Source organism: Sapajus apella, unplaced genomic scaffold, assembly GCF_009761245.1.
Source record: "Sapajus apella isolate SASKATOON/1434 unplaced genomic scaffold, GSC_monkey_1.0 scaffold25, whole genome shotgun sequence".
NCBI lineage: Eukaryota > Metazoa > Chordata > Mammalia > Primates > Cebidae > Sapajus > Sapajus apella.
In genome coordinates this window covers 18,571,815-18,594,322 of record NW_022436965.1, presented here as the reverse complement: position 1 = coordinate 18,594,322, position 22,508 = coordinate 18,571,815, and the positions used below count along the sequence as shown (strand labels likewise).

The 22,508-nt window shown below is 40.9% G+C and overlaps 1 protein-coding gene across 2 annotated transcripts in view; it reads left to right on the top strand.

Annotated features, from left to right (window-relative positions):
• Positions 1 to 13,326: 13,326 nt before the first annotated feature.
• FMO4 (flavin containing dimethylaniline monoxygenase 4) overlaps positions 13,327 to 22,508 on the top strand; it is a 28,298-nt gene continuing 19,116 nt past the window's right edge. The window contains exons 1-3 of one of the 2 annotated variants that reach the window (XM_032291397.1): positions 13,327 to 13,597; positions 15,396 to 15,537; positions 19,602 to 19,741. In XM_032291397.1, coding sequence (XP_032147288.1) covers positions 19,610 to 19,741 — 132 coding nt within the window. In that variant the 5' untranslated portion in view covers positions 13,327 to 13,597; positions 15,396 to 15,537; positions 19,602 to 19,609. The remainder of the gene's footprint in view (positions 13,598 to 15,395; positions 15,538 to 19,601; positions 19,742 to 22,508) is intronic. The other variant, XM_032291398.1, reaches the window with a different exon arrangement.

Genomic DNA, 22,508 nt, shown 5'->3' with positions numbered 1-22,508 from the left:
AAAAAAAAAAAAAAAAAAAAAAAATTAAGAAATTTGCATCTAATAATGTATCACTTGTATTGTTTTTAAAGCAATCAGCTGACATACTGCAATATTGTCTTAAAGTTTTATCAAAACGTGTGAAATAATGTAAAGCTGATTCATTTGGGTTCTGGCAGTATTGTTGGATTTCATTCCATTCCATAACCCTTTGGAACACCGAAGCAATGCTATTTAACAGAGCAGTCACTCATTCCTGCATGTTTTTATGCCTGTCTTATAAACTCTGAGGGGCTGTTTGTTGTGGCTCTGTTGGACCTTCAGGGGTCAAATCTGCTATAGGTCTGACCGTTTTGCTTTTTCCATCTATTCCCTAGCTTTAGCTTCTGAGACCAACCTTTAGCTGATAAAGATCTGAATAACATGGGTCATAGGTTCTGATAATGAGCTCAAATTCTCAGGCAAACCCAATTAGATCTTTACAAGTGTCAGGAAATTCTTTATGCCTTGTAATTCACCCTTTGACCAGGCTTGGTAGACAATCACTGGGGTTCCCCTACCTGTTAATGGTTGTTCCCAAAGTGGGGTTATCATGAAAGAAGTCCCTGCAGGGTCCCCCTTTTCCGCATCTTCCAGATGAGATGCTGCCATCAGGGCTGTCAGGGAATCATCAGCAGGTGTGGTCTTTGAAGTCAGATTCCCAACTGCCTTCTGTTGAGTGAGTGTTAAACATGCAGGAGAAGGTGGGGACAGATCTGGTCCGCGAAGTTGAAAGAGGTCAGGGTAGAGTGGGAGTGGAGGTGGAAGTAGAGGAGGTGCCAAGGGGGAAGTAGGGGATCCCGAGGATTTCTTTAATTAAGGGAGATAAAAGATTAGAGAGTTATTGACTAGCACTTCTAAGTTGTTTGTTCACCTGCTGTAAGAAGATGAGGTGGTCTTCCCCCCTTTTGCTACTTTCCAGATACCATTCACAATGGCTCTCCCATTCTGGTTGTTCAGTTTTTGTGCCTGTGATTTCCATCTTGGTTTGCAGGTACACTAATTTGGGCATCTCAAGAGATCCCCATTTAAGCCATTGTAACTTAGAATCTGCTTTAGTTATATTGGCCCCCTTGTTTAAATATTTGCATGATGATTCACCATAAATATTTTGCATATACCCAGCCAGAGTTTCTGAAGGGGAAAGATATATCTTCCGCAGCTGCTGGGGTATTAGAGGCCTCTTTCTCCATAATTTAGAGTTCCTCTTTGGATTTTTATGTCATCTTATGACACGTGTCACACCCAAAATGTGCTGCTTGCAAACCTAGCTTTTCAGGACCATTACACCCTGAACTGGTTTGATCCACCCATGTTGCAGCTAACAGGCACAATGTGTCCGGGGATCAAGGTGCAGGAGGGGTCAGTCAGTTCCTTATGTGCACCTGCCAGCTGAGATTAGAACCTAAGTATGTTCTTCTAAGGGGGAAACTTATTTAGGGTTTTAGCCTATCTCCCAGACACCCTCACAGGAGTCTCAGTTACCTGAGAATGCCTCGAAAGGCTAAGGGAAGTAAGATGCTCTATTTCTTCAGAGTGGAAGATTCCACTGTCATGAGCTAGAGAGTTTGGAGTTGGTCATATACAACAGGGGAAAGGATTGAAAGGTACACATATACACATACACAAAAACAGAAACAAACAGCAAAACAGTTAAGCAAAACTAACAAAGATCACACAAATTATACGATTTCTGAGTGCTCTAAGTGTAAGCAGGAAATTAACACCAGCTTGTTGTTAATGCTAATGTTAGCCATTTAAAAGAATTTGCAAGACAGAATCCCAAACCAGTTTCTGACCTAGTGGTGGGAGCCCAAGCTGAAGAGTACTCTTGACCGATACAGAAGCAAATCAGCTTGCCTTCCTTGATGGAATCAAGTAGAAAAACTCCCACATAATAAAGACTTTTAAAAAATAGCATTTAAACCTCAGATCCCCAACTGAAAAACGTTGGAAGATTTCCTGGAGGAAAGAAGTCCCAGACTTCGGCAAATCATCCAATCGGTTTGGGTTATAAGATGCCCAAGCCGGTACCAAGCACCAAGAGGCAAACTGCAGCACGCCAGGTCTCTTTCACTCAGGATCCCTTTGTGGTTACTAGATGTCAATCGAGAAAAATGATAAGGTAAGTCTCAATCATTTTATGAAATGTATTTGCCAAAGTTAAAGACTTGCCCAGGAGACAGGTCTATGCCTTTATCCAAAGATGATTTTGAGGGCTCCATATTTAAAGGAGAGAGAGCAGAGAAGCACACGGTTTTTATGTAAGCGGATGTGTTTTTTTTTTTTTTTTTTTTTTTTTTTTTTTTTTTTATACACAAGATGACATAAAAGCAGTAGAGGAAAAATGTGAGAATCTGTATTTTATGTAAGATAACACAGACAACCTGGGGTAGGGGAACAATTAGATATGCATTTGTGTCTGGAGAGCTGAAGTAACTGAACCGCATTAAAGATAAACTATCAATTTGCATTGCCATGGTGAAATTTTAACAATTCACTAGGAATTTCCTTGTGGGAATGCAGATTTGCATGACCTATTTCCCAGCTTGACTTTTCCCTTTGGCTAAATGTGTTTGGGGTTCCAAAATTAATTTCCTTTTTTAACCAGGTGTTCCAGGTTTTGGGCCTTCCCCGCCCCAGGAATGGGGAAGAAGCCCTGGAGGTGCTGTGGGCTTGCCGTTGTATAAATATTACAGACCCAAAGAATTTTGCAGAGAACGATTTATTAGGCAGAGAAAGAGGGAGAGAAGTAGAGAAAGCTCCCACGCTGTTGTGGGAGGGGATCCCAGAGAGGGAAATCCGAGCAGGTAAGGTGCAGTGGAGTTTTAACTTTGAAGTTATTCCTGCCCCATTTATGTTCTTGTCCAATGAGAGGAGTTTTTTTTAACTTCCCCTGGAGGAGTGATCTTCGACTCTGTTGCTGGATTGGCAGCTTCGTTCGCAATTAAACCTTCCTCCCCTAGAGCTTTTGGCAGGCTTTCTTTTTTTTTGAGACGGAGTTTCGCTCTTGTTGCCCAGGCTGGAGTGCAATGGCGCAATCTCGGCTCACCGCAACCTCCGCCTCCTGGGTTCAGGCAATTCTCCTGCCTCAGCTTCCTGAGTAGCTGGGATTATAGGCACACGCCACCATGCCCAGCTGAATTTTTGTATTTTTAGTAGAGATGGGGTTTCACCATGTTGACCAGGATGGTCTCGATCTCTTGACCTCGTGATCCACCCGCCTCGGCCTCCCAAAGTGCTGGGATTACAGGCGTGAGCCACCGCGCCCGGCCTCTTTTGGCAGGCTTTCTAAACAAACAAAGCTCACCTGGAATTTTACCTAGCCTGCAAGCGGGAAAATTAGACAAAGAACTCTAGGTTCCCGGAAGCGGAGGTGGGCGTAGGTGTGGCGCTGGGAAGTTCTTGACTTTGAAATCATGGCCTTTGTGGACTCTGGAAGGGAAGTTAACATAGTGCCTCACTTGCACAGTGTAAATAACAGTGTCTGTCGGCATTTACAAATAAAAGCTTCTAGTTTGCATACTTATGCTTGCAGCTTGATTTTTCAGGCTGCTTTCCGTTAAAGAAATGGTTTGGGGCTGCTTTTTATTAAAGGAAAATTTCACTAATAACTCTTTTACGATTTCTAGCTGCCTAAAAATAATTTCTTAATAACTCCTGTGTTAGTATGGTTAGATAATTTATGAAACATTATACTTCAAGAAACAGAAAATTCAAAGTAAACTGGCATAACAAGAAACAATTGTGGCTAACATAATTGGAGTCCAGTAATAGGGAGGGCTTCCAGGTTGACTTAATCTGGTAGCTTCGGTGCCATTCCCTTAGAATTGGGAATCCGCATTTCCCTTGGATCTGCCCTTCTCCCTGGGCCAGCTTCATTCTCAGTGTAGTAAGTGGATGGTACCAAAATTTTAGATTACATTCTGCAGAAAAAAGGGGGGAAATAATTCCAGGAGTGTTCCAGAAGGAGAATGTGACAGGCAGCTACTTGTACCCAAAAAGTCTGTTTTCCCCTTCATCCTGGTCACATGGCCACCTCTCTGGCAAGTATATTCCCAGTCTTCCTTACAGTCTGTGTGGCCATGTGACCATGTTCTTGAAAGTGAAATGTGAATAGAGATAATGTGTGCAATTTCTCCCTCATTTACTTAAAAAAAAGGAAATTGTTTGCTCTGAACTTCTCACTTTCTCTTTTCTGCAAGCTGTCATAGTTATGTTAAGGTCAATCCAGCCAGTCCAATCCCATCCCCCTAGAACTCAAGCACACTATCCAGAGGCCTGGACATTGCCTAACCCAGACTACCATCACTGGCACCTAACACTCCTCCCAGGGTCTGAGGTCAGGTGACCCAACCTGCTGATTCCACCACAGCTGGCACCCACTTACATGCACTACCTGTAAGCCAGGGAACTGGCCTACACCACCTGTCACAACCAACACTAACACTAGCACAGACTGCTTGGGTTCCAGGGGGTTGCTCCATCGTTGCTACTGCCATTGCTTACATCATACCTGCTGCCCAGGAAGAGGGGAATTAGACTCCACTAATAACCACATCCTAAGCCACTGAGGAAATCATAGATCCTACTAATATTGTTTTAGCTGAAGAAATTACACAATATCTACACTCCTGCATATACCCAAAATCAAAGTAAAAGCAACCAAAAATATATATACATCTTCAGGAAAAATCTTCTGCAAAAGCAAATTCAAGAAATTAGAAGAAGTAATTGTTACATCGGATGCAGAGATATCAATATAAGGGCACAGAAAATGTGGAAAAAATAAAGAAATATGACACCCCCAAAGGAACACAATAATTCTCCAGAAACAAGTGCCAAGCAAAAAGAAGTTCATGAAGTCCTGGATAAAGAATTCAAAATACTGAATTTAAAGCAACTCAGTGTAATGCAAGAGAACTCTGCAAATAGAGGTTTCTCTGTACTGAAAACAATACAGAGAAATCAGGAAAACAATTCAAGATATGAATGAGAAATTTACCAAGAGATAGATGTTTTTTTAAAGACGCTAACAGAGGCCGGACGTGGTGTCTCACGCCTGTAATCCAAGCACTTTGGAGGCCAAGGCGGGTGGATCGCCTGAGGTCAGGAGTTCAAGACCAGCCTGACCAATATGGTGAAACCTTGTCATTAAAAAAAAAAAAAAAAAAAAAAAAAAAAGGCCGGGCGCGGTGGCTCAAGCCTATAATCCCAGCACTTTGGGAGGCCGAGGCAGGTGGATCACGAGGTCAAGAGATCGAGACCATCCTGGTCAACAAGGTGAAACCTCGTCTCTACTAAAAATGCAAAAATTAGCTGGGCATGATGGTGCGTGCCTGTAGTCCCAGCTACTCGGGAGGCTGAGGCAGGAGAATTGCTTGAACCCAGGAGGCGGAGGTTGCGGTGAGCCGAGATCGTGCCATGGCACTCCAGTCTGGGCAACAACAACAGCGAAACTCCGTCTCAAAAAAGAAAAAGAAGCTAACAAATTTTGGAACAAAATTTCATGGAATTCAAAATACACTTGAAATCTTCAATAATAGACTGGATTATGGAGAAGAAAGAATCACAAAACTTGAAGACAGGTCTTTTGAAATAATATAGTTAAACAAAAACAAAGAAAAATGAATAAAAATAATAAGCAAAGCTTTCATGACATTTGGGACAAAATAAAACAACCACATATTCAAATGATTGGTGTCCTCAAGGGCAAAGAGAGAACAAAAGGTTTTTAAAAACCTATTTAATGAAATATTAAAGAAAAACTTCATAAGTCTAGCAAAAGACTTAGCCATCCAGGAACAAGCGGTTAAGGGTCCCCAAACAGATACAATGCAAAAAAGGAACAAAAAGTATGCAAAACAGCCAGAAAACAATTAACAATATGACAGGAAAAAAAAAAAAACCTTCACATATCAATGATAACTTTGAATGTAAATGGATTAAATTATCCACTTAAAAAATACAAACTGGCTGAATAAAGAAATATTATCTAACTATAAACTGCATAAAAGAAACACACTTTACCTGTAAAAACACATATAGGAGAAATGAAATATTCCATGCAAAATGGAAACTAAAAGTGAGCAGGAGTAACTATACTTATATCAGAAAAAACAGACTTTAAGTCAAAAGCAGTAACAAAGACAAAGAAGGTCACTATGTAATGACAAAGAAATCAGTTTAGCAGGAGGCTATAACAATTGTAAATATATATGCATCTAACACTGGAGCATCCAGATATATAATGGCTCTAAAGGGACAGATAGATCCCAATACAATAGTATCTGTGGATTTCAACACACCACCCTTAGCACTGAACAGATCATCTAGACAAAAATCTACAAGGAAACATTGAATTTAAACTGACTATAAACCAAATAGGCCTAACAGACGTTTACAGAACATTTTATCCAACAAATGCAAAATGTACATTTTTCTCATCAATACATGGAACATTCTCCAGGATATATCCTGTTAGGCCACAAAGCAAGTCTTAACATATATTTTTCAAAAATCAAAATCATACCAAAATATTCTCATACAATAATGGAATAAAAGTAGCAATCAACACCAATAGGAACTTTGGCATTTATAGAAATACATGGAAATTAAACAATGTAATCCTGAATTACCAGGGAGTCAATTAAGAAATTAAGATGGGCCAGGCGCGGTGGCTCACGCCTGTAATCCCAGCACTTTGGGAAGCCGAGGCGGGTGGATCACGAGGTCAAGAGATTGAGACCATCCTGGTCAACATGGTGAAACCCCGTCTCTACTAAAAATACAAAAAATTAGCTGGGCATGGTGGCGCGTGCCTGTAATCCCAGCTACTCAGGAGGCTGAGGCAGGAGAATTGCCTGAACCCAGGAGGCGGAGGTTGCGGTGAGCCGAGATTGTGCCATTGCACTCCAGCCTGGGTAACAAGAGCGAAACTCCGTCTCAAAAAAAAAAAAAAAAAAAAAAGAAATTAAGATGGAAGTCAAATAACTTCTTGAAACAAATAAAAATGAAAACACAACACATCAAAACTTACGCAATGCAGCCAAAAGCAGTGCCAAGAAAGAAGTTTAGAGCAATAAAAGCCTACACCAAAAAAAGTTGAAAGATTTCAAATCCACAACCTAATGTTGCATAGCAAGGAACTAGAAGAGCAAGAATTAACCAAATCCAAAATTAGAAGAAAAGAAATTATAAAAATCAAAGCAGAACTAAATAAAATAAATACAATATGAAAAATATATAAAGCATCAATGAAATAGAAAGTTGGTTCTTAGAAAAGATAAGACAAAATTGATAAACCTCTAACTGGACTAATCAAGAAAAGTAGAGAGAAGACCCCAATAAACAAAATCAGAAATTAAAAAGGAGACATTGCAACTGCTACCAAAGAAATACAAAAGATTATCAGAGATTATTATGAACAACTATATACTAATGAACTGGACAACCTATGATAAATGAATAGATTCCTGGAAACTTACAACCTGCTGAGATTGAACAAGGAAGAAATAGAAAACCTGAACAGTCCAATAACAAGTAGTGAGACTGAATCAGTAATAAAAAGTCTCCTAACAAAGAAAAGCCCAGGGCTGGATAAATTCACAGCTGAATTCTACCAAATATGTAAAGAAGAACTAATATTAATTTTCCTGAAACTATCAAAAAATTGAAGAGGCGAGAACTCTCTGTAACTCATTCTATAAGGCTACCATTATCCTGATGCCAAAATCAGAGGACAAACACAAAAGGAAAACTACTACTAACAGTCTTGATGAAGACAGATACAAAAATCCTCAGCAAAATACTACTAAATTGAATCCAAAAGTGCGTCAAAAAGATAACACACCATAACCAAGGGAGACTTATACCAGGGATGCAAGAATAGTTCAACATACACAACATAATCAATAAACATGATACATCAATAAAATGAAGCTGTCTCTGAAAGAACCACTAGTTAAAAAATTAAAGGACTTCATGACTAAAGCACCAAAAGCATTGGTAACAAAAGCCAAAATAGACAAATGGGATCTAATTAAACTCCAGAGCTTCTACACAGCAAAAGAAACAATCATTAGAGTGAGCCGGCAACCAACAGAATGGGAAAAATTTTTGCAATCTACCCATCTGACAAAGGACTAATATCCAGAATCTACAAAGAACTAAAACAGACTTACAAGAAAAAAAACAAACAAATCCATTCAAAAGTGGGCAAAGGATATGAACAGACCCTTTTCAAAAGAAGACATATATGAGGCCAACAAACGTGAAAAAATGCTTATCATCACTGGTCATTAGAGAAATGCAAATCAAAACCACATGAAGATACCACCTCATGCCAGTTACAATGGTGATAATTAAAAAATCTGAAGACAAGAGATGATGGGGAGGATGTGGAGAAATAACACTTTTACCCTGTTGGTAGGAGTGTAAATTAACTCAACTATTGTGGAAGACAGTGTGGTGATTCCTTGAGGATCTAGAAATAGAAATCCCATTTGACCCAGCAATCCCATTTCTGGGTATACACCCAGAGGATTATAAAACATTCAACTATAAAGGCACATGCACAGGTATGTTCATTGCAGCCCTGTGTACAATAGCAAAGACCTGGAACCACCCCAAATGCCCACTGATGATAAACTGGACAAGGAAAATATGGCACATATATACCATGGAATACTATGCAGCCATAAAAAATGACGAGCTCATGTCCTTTGTAGGGACATGGATGAGTCCGGAAACCATCATTCTCAGCAAACTGACACAAGAACAGAAAATCAAACACTGCATGTTCTCACTTATAGATGGGTGTTGAACAGTGAGAACACATGGATACAGGGAGGGGAGCATCACACACTGGGGTCTGTTGCGGGGGGGGCTAGGGGATGGACAGTGGCAGGTAGGGAGGTTGGGGAGGGATAACAGGGGGAGAAATGCCAGATATAGGTGAAGAGGGGATGGAGGCACCAAACCACATTGCCAAGTATGTACCTATGCAACAGTCCTGCATGATCTGCACATGTACCACAGAACCTAAAGTACAATTTAAAAAAAAAAAAAAAAAGAAAGAAAATTTCTTTCCTTGGCCAGGCACAGTGGCTCGCACCTGTGATCCCAACACTGGGAGGCCAATGCAGACAGATCATGAAGTCAGGAGATCGAGACCAGTCTGGCCAACATAGTGAAACCCTATCTCTATTAAAAATGCAAAAAAAAAAAAAAAAAAATTAGCTGGGCATGGTGGCACACGCCTGTGGTCCTAGCTGCCTGGGAGGCTGAGGCAGGAGAATCGCTTGAACCTGGGAGGTGGAGGTTTCATTGAGCCAAAATAGCACCACTGTACCCTAGCCTGAAGACAGAGCGAGACTCTGTCTCAAAAAAAAAAAAATTTTTTTTTTCTTTTCTTTTCTTTCTTTATATTTTTAGAGACAAGCTCTGTTGCCTGGGCTGGAGTGCAGTGATCCATAGCTCACTGCAGCCCTGAATTCCTGGACTCAGGCAATCCTCCCTCCTCGGCTTCCGAAGTAGCTGGGATCATAGACACATGCCACCAGCCCCCTCTTCACTAGCTAATTTTTAATTTTTTTTTTCCCACTGGAATAGGGCCTCATTGTGTTGCTCAGGCTGGTCTAACTCCTGGCCTCAAGTGATTCTCCTGCCCCGGCCTCCCAAAGTGTTGGGATTATGGGCATGAGCCTCTGTGCTCAGCCTAAAAAATAATTTTAAATAAAAAAAATCCCAGCTTGAAAAAAAAAATTTTTTAATAAAAATAAATATGAACAAATTTAAAAAGCAGAATGAAAGACAAAACCACATGATCATCTCAATATACACCAAAAAAGCTTTTGATAAAAGTCAACATCCCTTCATGATAAAAACTAGCAACAAACTCAGAATAGAAGGAACATACCTCAATATAATAAAGGCCATATATGACAAACCACAGCTAACATCATACTGAAGGGGGACAAGCTGAAAGACTTTCCTCTAAGATCTGGAACAAGACAAGGATGCCCATTTTTACCACTCCTATTCAATATAGTACTGGAAGTCGTAGTCAGAGCAATTAGACAAGAGAAAGAGATAGAAGACATCCAAGCTGTAAAAGAGAATGTTGAATTTTCCCTTCTTACTGATGACAAGATCTTACATCTAGAAAACCCTAAATATTCCATCAAAAAACTCTTATAACTGGCAAACAAATTAAGTTTCAGGATATAAAATCAGGATTCAAAAATCAATAACATTTCCATTCACCAACAATGAACTGAGAAAGAAATGGCTGAGAAGGAAATCAAGAAATCAATTCCATTTATAATAGCCAAAACAAATAAACTAAAACTCTTAGGAATAAATTTAACCAAAGAAGTAAAAGATATCTTCAAGGAAAACTACAAAACAGTAATGAAAGAAATTGAAGGGGACACAAATAAATGGAAAGATATCTCATGCTCATGGGTCAGAAGAATTAATATCATTAAAATGATCGGCCGGGCGCGGTGGCTCAAGCCTGTAATCCCAGCACTTTGGGAGGCCGAGGCAGGCGGATCACGAGGTCAAGAGATCGAGACCATCCTGGTCAACATGGTGAAACCCCGTCTCTACTAAAAATACAAAAAATTAGCTGGGCATGGTGGTGCGTGCCTGTAATCCCAGCTACTCAGGAGGCTGAGGCAGGAGAATTGCCTGAACCCGGGAGGCGGAGGTTGCGGTGAGCCGAGATCGCGCCATTGCACTCCAGCCTGGGTAACAAGAGCGAAACTCCGTCTCAAAAAAAAAAAAAAAAAAAAAAATGATCATACTGCCCAAAGCAATCTACAGATTCCACACAAACAGTATCAAAATGGCAATGTCATTTTTCACAGATTTCAAAAAACAATTCTAAATTTCATATGGAACCAAAAAAGAGCCCAAATAGCCAACACAGTCCTGTGCAAAAAGAACAAAACTGGAGATATCATACTACCTGACTTTAAAATAGATCACAAGAGTACATTAACCAAAACAGCATAGTATTGATATAAAAACAGACATAATTAATGGACTAGAATGGTAAGTCCAGAAATAAATCTATGTGCTGATTTGCAATGAAGGCACCAAGAACGTGCACTGGAGAAAGGACACCCGCTTTGATAAATGATGCTGGGAAAATTGGATATCCATATGCAGAAGAATGAAACTGGATCCCTATCTCTTCCCATAGACAAAAATCAACACAAAGTGAATTGAAGACTTAAACATAAAATCCAAAACTATAATATTACTAGAAAAAAAAATAGGTAAAACACTTCAAGGCACCGGTGTAGGCAAAGATTTCATGGCTAAAACCTCAAAAGCACAGACAACTGTAATACAAACAGACAAATGGGGCTATATTAAACTAAAAAGCTGCACAGCAAAGGAAACAATCAACAGAGTGAAAGGACAACCTATTGAATGGGAAAAAAGATTTGCAAACCATATATCTGTTAATATACAAAAAACAAAAATAAACAGTAACAAAGAAACAAACAAAACAGGCCAGGCGCAGTGGCTCATATCTGTAAATGTCAGCACTTTGGGAGGCCAAGACAGGAGGATCGCTTGAGCTCAGATGCTCAAGACTACTCTGGACAACATAGTGAGATCTCATCTCTACACAAAAATTAAAAATTAGCTGGGCATGGTGGTATGTGCCTGTGGTTCCAGCCACTTAGGAAGTTGTGGTGGGAGGATCACTTCCGCTCAGGTGGTCAAGGTTGCAGTGAGCCATTATCTCTCCACTGCACTCCAGCCTGGGCAACAGAGTGTAAGAAGAAGGAGGACGAGGAGGAGGAGAAGGAGGGAGAGAAGAAGGGGGAGAAGGAGGGGGAGGGGGAGGGGGAGGGGAGGGAGGGAGAAGAAGGAGGAGGAGGAGAAGGAGAAGGAGAGGAAGGAGAAAAAGGGGGGAAGGAGGGGAGGAGGGGAGGAGGAGGATGAGGGGGAGGAGAAAAAGAAGAGGCAGCAATATATTGGTGTTCATTAATGAAAACTGTTCTTTCAACTTTTCTGTGGGCTTGCTACTTTTTTTCTTGTTTTAAAATATATTTTGAAGCACTGTGGTTTGTATTCTTTTATCTTTTTAAAAATTTTTTTATTTTTTCTTAAAAAACTGGGATACATGTGCAGAATGTGCAGGTTTGTTACATAGGCATACGTGTGCCATGGTGGTTTGCTGCATCTATTGACCCATTCCCTAAGTTCCCTCCCCTCATCCCCCACCTCGCAACAGGCCCTAGTGTGTGTTGTTCCCCACTCGGTGTCCATGTGTTCTTATTGTTCAACTCCCACTTATGAGTGAGAACATGTGGTGTTTGGTTTTCTGTTCCTGTGTTAGGTTGCTGAGGATGATGACTTCCAGCTTCATCCATGTCCCTGCAAGGACATGATCTCATTCCTTTTTATGGCTGCATAATATTCCATGATATTTTTCAAAAAATATATATTTGCTGTCAACAGAAGATTTTATATTAAAATCTGTATATGCAGCTTTTACTGAAAAGATCCTAAGGCCTTGCCATATCAGGCTCATTTTCTCAAATAGCAACATTTAGCTGAATTGAATAGACAGAGAATATGCCTTCCAGTCAGATTGTATCTGGCCCACTTTCCTTGTTTATGTTGCACTCCTCACTCCTGTAGCCATTTGCATTTGTGACTCTTGGTTTAGAAATTTTTCAGTGAACCATGTTGGAAACGTCCCTAAACACAAGACCTAAAGATGGTCTGTTATGTTATCTTCCAAGCACACAGTGGAAGAAAAAAATGATACCTACTAAGTACTCGATTACTGCCACAGCTTCTATAATTATTACATTTCTTGTGCCCTGGGTTAATATCTAAAAATAGCTTTATGATTTCTCAAACACGTTTCACCAGCTGCCTCTGCTGATCCAATCTGAAGGATAAAACAGCTTAAATTTCTTATAAGTCCTGAACTTTAAAATCACATTTCTGGAGTTGGAGAACTCCACACATGAAAGAGCTTGATGAGGTAGTGAACATCTAAATTACTTTCTCCTTTGGACAGCTCCTATGGTAATTCAAGCAGAAGTCAGGTTGCAGAAGTTTGTTTCCAAAAGTAGAACTCCTGTTTCACTGAGAAAAGCCGTGATTTGAGGTGATTTGGCGCCCTCTACAGACTACAATGGCAAGAATGATGCTATCATTTGCTTCCCATAAGTTTTAGGGCTTTGCCAGAACTGTGACGTTGAGGAGGGTGGGGGAAAGGGGCGGGAATGGTTTAAGTTCTGCCAATCCAACAGCTGTATTCTAACTCAACGTTTGGCCCTCCCTTAATATCACGGAAGTATCGCGCTTGCCTCCTACACAACTTTTTTTCCTTGTACTTTCTGCTGTTACCAGCATAACAGGAAAGATGAGCGGCTTCTGTTTTAAACTGAGGGCACTTTTATCAAAGTCTTCATTCCGTTTATTTTTCTTTTAGAAAAAAGGACTTGAGTTTTAAGCCTCAAAAAAAAAAAAAGACACACACTCTCCTTGCCTATTTGAAAATAATTTAAGTCAAAGAATCTGCTCTATGCTAACCAAGGTAAGTGTCCTGGATTTTTTTTTTTTTTAAATGGGGAAATGATCCAGAAACTGCTTTTCAAAGGCTGAATGTTCTCCTTGGAATGTGTGTTCCTAAAGAATGAATGTGATTGTCTTCTTTTGGGGTATCTTGACTAGGGTTAAAGCAAGAGAATTAAGGAGAACGTCAGGAAGCAAAGGGAAGTTGTAAGGAAACAAAGTTATGTTGTTGATAGAATCATCCAAAAGAAAAGTGTCAGTGAGATAAACAGAATCATGCGACTTTCAGTGACTCTAGGCTCACCTCTGATTGAGATGGAAATGTCAGCCATTGGGAAACACAAAATACCCCACAGATGGTATGAAAGGAAATTCTGTAACAAAGTAACAGCATGGTAGGGTGATGATAAGAAATATAAAATGATCAAATTCCAAATTTGAAGAAATCATAATTGATTACATAATTTGCAAATCACCCAAGTCTTTCCATGTCTCGTAAAGGATTCCTACATTTGCTGGTCAGTCAGGTATGGTGTGGGGTTTTCCCATTGTACAAAGGTCTAGTTCAATAGATCAGTCTCCTTTCTGCCAAGGGACTAAGTACAAACAACCTGTGGCCTGAACGGTGGCTCACACCTATAATCCCAGCACTTTAGGGAGCTAAGGCGGGCAGATCACTTGAGGTCAGTAGTTCCAGAGCAGGCTGACCAACATGGTGAAACCCCATCTCTACCAAAAATACAAAAGTTAGCCAGGCGTGGTGGCGCATGCCTGTAGTCTCAGCTACTCAGGAGGCTAAGGCAGGAGAATCACTTGCACCTGGGAGGCAGAGGTTGCAGTGAGGGGAGATTGTGCCACTGCACTCTAGCCTGGAAGACAGAGTGAGACCCCATGTCAAATAAATAAATAAATATAAGCAACATTTGAGCAAGCAAGTACCTTATAAAGTTCACTTTATAGTTTACAGAGTTTGCACACACATGTTCTCCCAATCCTTCAAGCCTGCAGTATTCTGGCCTACCTTTGAATTCATATCTTTTTCTTTTTTTTTTTTTTTTTTTTTTTGGTACCAATTACTTGGTTTTCAGACGTCAGAACAGTTCTTTCAAGCTAGAAGGAAACAAAGAGAAAGCCATTTGAACCTTTTGTTTTACAAATGTGGAAGCACTGGCTCAGAGAAATCGAGAATTTTGTCCAGGATTACAAGCTGGTTAGAGGCAGAAGCAGCACTAGAACTCAGATTTCTCACTTTCCAGTTTACTCACTACCTTCCTTTACTGACTTAAGGCAAAATTTAAAATGGTTGCTCCCATTCAGAAATGTACAGTCTGTAAATATGGATTAATTTTAAAAGGTGCAAATTCCCAGTTTGTTTCCACTGTCTGTAGAGTCTCTAAAACAGTCCTTGAAGTGTTTTTGCCCAGCAGCTAGTTAACCCACAGCCCACTCTGTGTCACTAACTAGGTCTCTGGGCAGCGATAAATAGGCAAGGAGAATGCAAGCATTCGTGCCTAGAGCATACTTAGGCTTAGGACTTAGCACAAGGTAACATCAGTCTCTCCATATACAATATCTTAAGAGCAGTCACTGTCTTTTTTTAAATTATTATTATTTCTAAGACTTTACTACTATTTCTTAGTATCAGGGTCTTCATCATCTTCAGGGCCCCACACTTGGCTCAGTACCAGTCAAGTACCTGCACTTAGAGATACCCAGGGCATATTTGTTGAATGAATTAATTTGCTGCCAGTCTATTCACGTCAGTACGTTTTTCACTTTGGCAATTCAGTTAGCAGCCATTTCTTATGTTATTATTGCAGAGATAGAGCCCAGCAGAGATCTTCCAGCCCCAGGCCTCTACCTAGTGGCCTGGAAATTCAAGTGTTCTTACTGGTGGAGGCCATTTATTTCTGGTTAGAAGCTGCCCAAACCTCCTACTCCTGAATTCAAAGGAAATCACAGGTATGTCTGCCTACTCCTTTCCAAACTTGTTGATAAATTTTATCTGTGTGAACTGTCCTTTCTAAGGAGAAGAGAAGGAAGAAAGGAGACATGTAGGGAGGTAGAGAATGAATACTGAGTAAATATTTGTGCAAGGCACTTTTTTATGTAAGTAATATCATATTTTCTAAAACCCAAGCTATCCTTCAACATTTATATTTTTCTTATTTTACAAATAATATATCTAAGTGTGTTTCAGTAGGTTGCTCAGGATCATATGGCTAGTTGGTAGCTGAGAAAGTTCCAACCCAACTGTGCTGTCTCCAAAGTCCATTTTCATTGCATCCCATATAGCTCTCCCAACTAAATAGGGACTCCCAAATAAAAAGTCTAAGAGGACAAATGATACATTTTATAATAGATAATGAAGCCAAGTATGGCAATCTCAGCCTCACAAAGGGCAAAGTAGCAAATACATTTGGAAATTGACAGCCCTAGGAAATTGCAAGTTCATGAGTCTGCCTTCATGAGAATTCTGAGGGTTCCTGGAGGACTCAGGAGTCTTTCTTTACTCCCTGCAGTCAGTGAATTCACTTTGATTCTGTGCCTGGGGCTTCTGATCTGATTAAGAGGCAAGCTACAAAGCCATAGAGAAAAACTTCAGGCCCATCCGAAAGGTGCAGCCGCAAACCTGAGCAAAGACGAAGGAAGAGGCTTAGTGAGGGGAACCAGAGGGTTCCTCAGGCTCCCAGACAAACAGCAGGTTCACATCTTGGCCTCAGATCCTGAAATCCATACTCAGTGCAAACTCTGCCTCTTATTAGCAGTGTAGCCTTAAGTTGTTTCAAATGATTATGCTAATTTCCTATTTACTGGTCCTAATAGCTCAAAAAATATATGCTCTCTTGTTTACCCAAGATAAATATCACTGTGATAGTGACTTGAGACTGCAGAAATCATACAGGGATAGATCTCTCCTCAAAAAAATACTGTATCTTCAAAGACAAAGTGAAATGAGTTATATATATTTTGTAAAACAACAGAATACATCGAGGTCTCAACTACTGTTTGTGTGTCATCTGAAATGGCCAAGGGGGTTGCAGGGGAAAACAGCGCTTGCAGCTAAGTCTATATGTCATGTTAAGGGCCTCAGTGTGACGTAAACTTTATTTACTAGAATTAACTCAGCTTATCTGATTGAGATAAAAGCAATGTGAGATGTGCAGAAACCTAAATAATAAAATCCAGAAAAGCTGGTAAAAACTGGTCCTCTATCCCCATGCATGTGTATGTGTATACTTCCCCCAGTTCCTGCTGACAAGCATGAGCATCCCCATTTCTATCTGACATCATCTTGGGCTCCAGAATACCCCTTATGACGTTCCTTGAGGACTTTGTTTTCTATTATGGTCAGTCTTGCCTCTGTGCAAGGTTAAGAACCTCCCCTCAACCCATGTAATATCCTTGTTGTATGGCAAGGCATGGCCTTGACCAGCTATTCTTCAGGACTCTAAATGCTTTGAATAAAAACCAACATTTTGGCCGGGCGCAGTGGCTCACGCCTGTAATCCCAGCACTTTGGGAGGCCGAGGCAGGCGGATCACGAGGTCAAGAGATCGAGACCATCCTGGTCAACATGGTGAAACCCCGTCTCTATGAAAAATACAAAACTTAGTTGGACATGGTGGCACGCGCCTGCAGTCCCAGCTACTCAGGAAGCTGAGGCAGGAGAATTGCTTGAACCCAGGGGGTGGAGGCTGCAGTGAGCCAAGATTGCACCACTGCACTCCAGCCTGGCTCCTGGTGACAGAACGAGACTCTGTCTCAAAAAAAAAAAAAAAAAAAAAAAAACTAACATTTCTACTGACTGAAATTCCTAGGATTCAGAGGCACAAAATGATAGCAAAGAGTCCCTTTGATACTGAGAGAATCTAACATCCCAGGGGGTAAAATTACTGTCTACACTCTCTAATAGTAATACTACATGTTGAGTATCCCTTATCCAAAATACTTGGTACCAAGCAGGGCACGGTGGTTCATGTCTGTAATCCCAGCACTTTGGGAGGTCGAAGCCAGTGGGTCACCTGAGGTCAGGAGTTCAAGAACAGCCTGCCCAATATGGTGAACCCCAATGTCTACTAAAAATACAAAAATCAGCCTGGTGTGGTGACGAGCACCTGTAATCCCAGCTACTTGGTGGGGGCTAGGGCACAAGAATCTCTTGAACCTAGGAGGCAGAGGTTGTAGAGGGCTGAGATTTGAGATTGTGCCACTGAACTCCAGCCTGAGTGACAGAGCAAGACTCTGTCTCAGAAAAAAAAAAAAAAAAAACTTGGGATGAAAAATGTTTCAGTAGGCTGAGCATGATGGCTCACTCCTGTAATTCTAGCACTTTGGGAGGCCAAGGCAGGAAGATCACTTGAGCCCAGGAGTTCTAGACCAGTCTGGGCAATATGGTGAGACCGCATTTCTACAAAAATAATTTTAATTAAAATAAATAAAAAATAAATGTTTCAGATTTCAAGTCTTTTCAGATTTTGGAATATTTTCATTACACTTCCTGGTTGAATATGTCAAATCTAAAATCTGAAATGCTCTAGTGAGCATTTATTTTGAGTTTCATGTACGTATTCAAAAAGTTTTAGATTTTGGAGTATTTCAAATTTTGGATTTGAGGATTTGGGCTGTTCAACCCATAATAGCTAAATTTAGTTGAGCACTTACTATGTAGCAGATACACTTCTAAAACCATTCCAACTTTTATCAGTCATTTCATCTTCATAACAACACTTTAAAGTCATCATTATTATTACTTTAAAACGGAAGAGTTCCCTGACCCCTCGAAGAACTTGCTACAGGGGCTTGTTTGCATGCTCAAACCCCTTATGGGAGGGCGAGTATGCAGACAGGCAGGTGCAGGCGAGTGCTTTTGGGCTCCGGCCCCACAATAGTATCTAGAGGTGTGTTAAAATTAATGCTCCTGGCCGGGTGTGGTGGCTCACGCCTGTAATCCCAACACTTTGGGAGGCTGAGGCAGGTGGATCATGAGGTCAGGAATTTGAGATCAGTCTGACCAACATGGTAAAACCCCATTTCTACTAAAAATACAAACATTAGCTGGGCGTGGTGGCACATGCCTGTAATCCCAGCTACTCGGGAGACTGAGGCAGGAGAATCACTCGAACTCAGGAGGCAGAGGTTGCAGTGAGCCAAGATCACACCACTGCACTCCAACCTGGGCAACAGAGTAAGACTCTATCTCAAAAAGAAAAAAAATTAATGCTCTTTTAGCAGTTGCTGTTTATGGACAGCTAAGTATTAACCAGCTCAATGGAAATTCAAGTGACAGCCTTTTACACCCTGCCCTCTTGGTACCTAGGTCCTTGTCCAAAGTTCAGAAAGAATCAGGTCAGATGGACTTGAAGGATGGTGAATGCAGGGATTTTATTGAGTGGTTCTCAGCAGGATAGATGGGGAGTTGGAAAGGAGATGGAACGGGAAGATGATCTTCCCCTGGAGTTTAGCCATCCTGGGCCGATCTCCTCTCCAACCATCCCCAGCTAAACTCCTCTCAACATTAAACAGTCCTCTCCTTCTCTGCCATGCCACTCTGTTCTGCCAGTGGAGCTTGGGATTTATATGGAAACAGAATAGGTACGTGGCAGACAAGAGTAGTCTTGGAAAAGACAACATTTGGGTGCAAAACAGGAATACCTGTTCCCATTTAGGGCTGTGGGTTTCCAGGCTTGAGGGTGGGGCCTTTGTCAGGGAACTACCCTCTTCTACCCAGCATGTCCTTGCCTCCTGTCCATATCACTATTACTACCATTCACATTTTACAGATGAGGAAACTGAGGCATAGACAAGATAGTTAGCCCAAGATCACACAGTTAATAAGCGTTGAAGCCAAGACTAAATCAAAACAGTCTGATTTCAGAGCCTGCATTTTCAAACAGCATGTGATTCTGCCCCAACTCAAAGATGAAAGAAGGGCATATATATCACTATAAAAGTTGAGCCTTGTGGCAAGGGCTCCCTTCCAACCTTGCTAAATAAAGAAACTCTGCTTGACGTTCCTCTAATAGAGCATACCATGGCCAAGAAAGTTGCAGTGATTGGAGCTGGTGTGAGTGGCCTCTCCTCCATTAAATGCTGTTTGGATGAGGACCTGGAGCCCACCTGCTTTGAGAGAAGTAATGACATCGGGGGACTATGGAAGTTTACTGTACGTGGTTCACATCCTCTCATCTCTATCAATCATGATCTGGCCATTTGCTTTGTCTCTGCTCAGACATGGTGGCTTTAGCCTGCCTTGGTGATCAAGTAAAGGAGTGACTTACTGTGACAGCACAAACATGTGCATAATACAGTGTTAAACACTAGGCAGGATGCGGTCTGTTTGGTGAGGAATCTTGAGAATATGCAGACTCGGGTCAGGAACAGTTGGAAGAGAGGAAAAAAGAGTTAAGTCTGATAGATAAGCATAGTTTTGGACATTTATGATGATTTCTGGACTGTGGACATTCTAAGACAGAGTAGCAGTGTCACATCAGGCAAACTGAATAGCTTTGGTCTATATAAAACAGATTACACTCCAGGGAGAATGGAAGTTGACAACAGGGAGTGGAATCACAACACCCAGACATTGCTCAGGTCTTTGGGAACAGAACTGGCAAGAGTGAGGCAGGACCCCAGACCTTGGAAGGCCTTGGGGAAGGGGGAGTTTTCGCTGTCACATTTTCAAAATAGAAAGAACTCAGGCACCAAACAATCCTTCTTAGAAGTGGGATATTTAGGCCAGGTGTGGTGGCTCACACCTGTAATCCCAGCACTTTGGGGGGCCGAGGCAGGTGGATCACGAGGTCAGGAGATCAAGACCATCCTGGCCAACATAGTGAAACCCCGTCTCTACTAAAATACAAAAAACTTACCTGGGCGTGGTGGCACACGCCTGTTGTCACAGCCACTCAGGAGGCTGAGGCAGGGGAATCACTTTAACCCGGGTGGCAGAGGATACTGTGAGCTGAGATTGTGCCACTGCACTACAGCCTGAGCAACAGAGCAAGACTCAAGACTCCATCTCAAAAAAAAAAAAAAAAAAAAAAAGAAGTGGAATATTTAGCCTCACAGGCTACACTCAGGTCCAGGCTACCTGTTAGGTGACTTGAGTGTCAGAAAGTAGGGATGAAATTGGTTAAATACCACCTGCCTCTGGTCAGGATTGGTGTTGGTTACTGGAAGTAGCAGGGTATTCAGTAGGGACCGAGGGATCTGCTCCAGTGGTGAAGTATAAGAAGGTATCAGAAGGTTTATGCCTGTAATCCTAGCACTTTGGGTGGCTGAGGTGGGAGGATCACTTGAGGCCTGGAGCAAAACCAGCATGGACAACATAGCAAGACGCCCTCTCTACAAAAAATTAAATTTAAAAATAAATAAATAAATAAATAAGATGGAAGCTAGGCAGGCCCACGTACTAAATGCTATAGGCAAAAATGAGAATGACATTCATTCAACAGGAGGAATGAGAGAAGCCGTCATAGAAGACATATTGTTTGCTATTAACAGATCTCTGATGGATGGTGAATAAAACAGAATAAGCAACTACATATAAGCAGGAGTAATCATAACCCTAGGATTAAGTATACTAGGAGAAAAAAAACTTTGTCCGGTATGTTGTTAACCTCATCAAGCCACCAAATGTTAATATGGAAGGGAAATATTAGATCTGGCTTCTGTAGCTTCTTCTATTTGACCCCACAGTTGGTTTTCTTCTTATTTTCTAAAGTAATACAGATTTATTTTAGAACACAATCTTCAGTTAAACAAATAGGGGAAAAAATGAAAAATATAAATTAAGTATAGTAACAATACCGACAAGTTAATACTATTAAAATTTAAATGTAATTTCTCTCAGTCATGTATATACAGTTGTCTTTTGGTGTCTGTGGGCGTTTCAGTATCTCTTTGGTTTTGCCGTGAATACCAAACTTCACAAATGCTCAAGTTCCTAATATAAAATGGTGTAATATTTGCATATAGCCTACACACATCCTCCTGGATATTTAAAATTTTCTCTGGATTACTTATAATACCTAATACAATGTAAATGCTATGTAAATAGGTGTTACACTGTAATGTTTAGGGAATAATGATGAGGAAAGAAATATGTACATGTTCAGAACAGATGGAACCATCCTTTGTTTTTGCCAAATATTTTTCATCCTTTGTTGATTGAATCCGTGGATCTAGAACCTACAGAAACAGAGGGCCAGCCGTACTATTTTTTTTTCAAAAATGTTATTATAATATTAATTTTCATTCATTCAACAAGTACTTATCATGTCCTTCTGCCAGGGCACAATGAGGAGCAAAGTAGATTGGGACCCTGCCCTGTAGTCCAGTGGGAAACAGAAACAGTAAATAGGGAATTACAACACAGTGTCATCAGGTTAGTGGTAGAAGCACAGGATGCGGCAAGGCCACATCAACTACTTTATGCAGCTCTGCCGAGTTGTGGATGACTTCTTAGAGAAGGTGACAGCTAAGAAAGAGGCTCAAGGGAAAAACAGATTAGCTTCAGCCACAGAAGTTCACTGGTGTCTTTAATATAGACCTATTTGTTTTGTTGTTGTGTTTTTGAGTGATGGAGATTGAATCAAGACAAATTGAGGACTTCATGAGAAAACAGAGGCTACAGTAAATGATTCTTTTATGAAAATTGAGATAAGATGGAGAGAGACAAGGCTGAAGGGGACATAGGTTGAGAGGATGATTTGTTTTGTTTTTAAAATTAGAGTATTTTAGGCCGGGCGCGGTGGCTCAAGCCTGTAATCCCAGCACTTTGGGAGGCCGAGGCGGGTGGATCACGAGGTCAAGAGATCGAGACCATCCTGGTCAACATGGTGAAACCCCGTCTCTACTAAAACTACAAAAAATTAGCTGGGCATGGTGGCGTGTGCCTGTAATCCCAGCTACTCAGCCTCCTGAGTAGC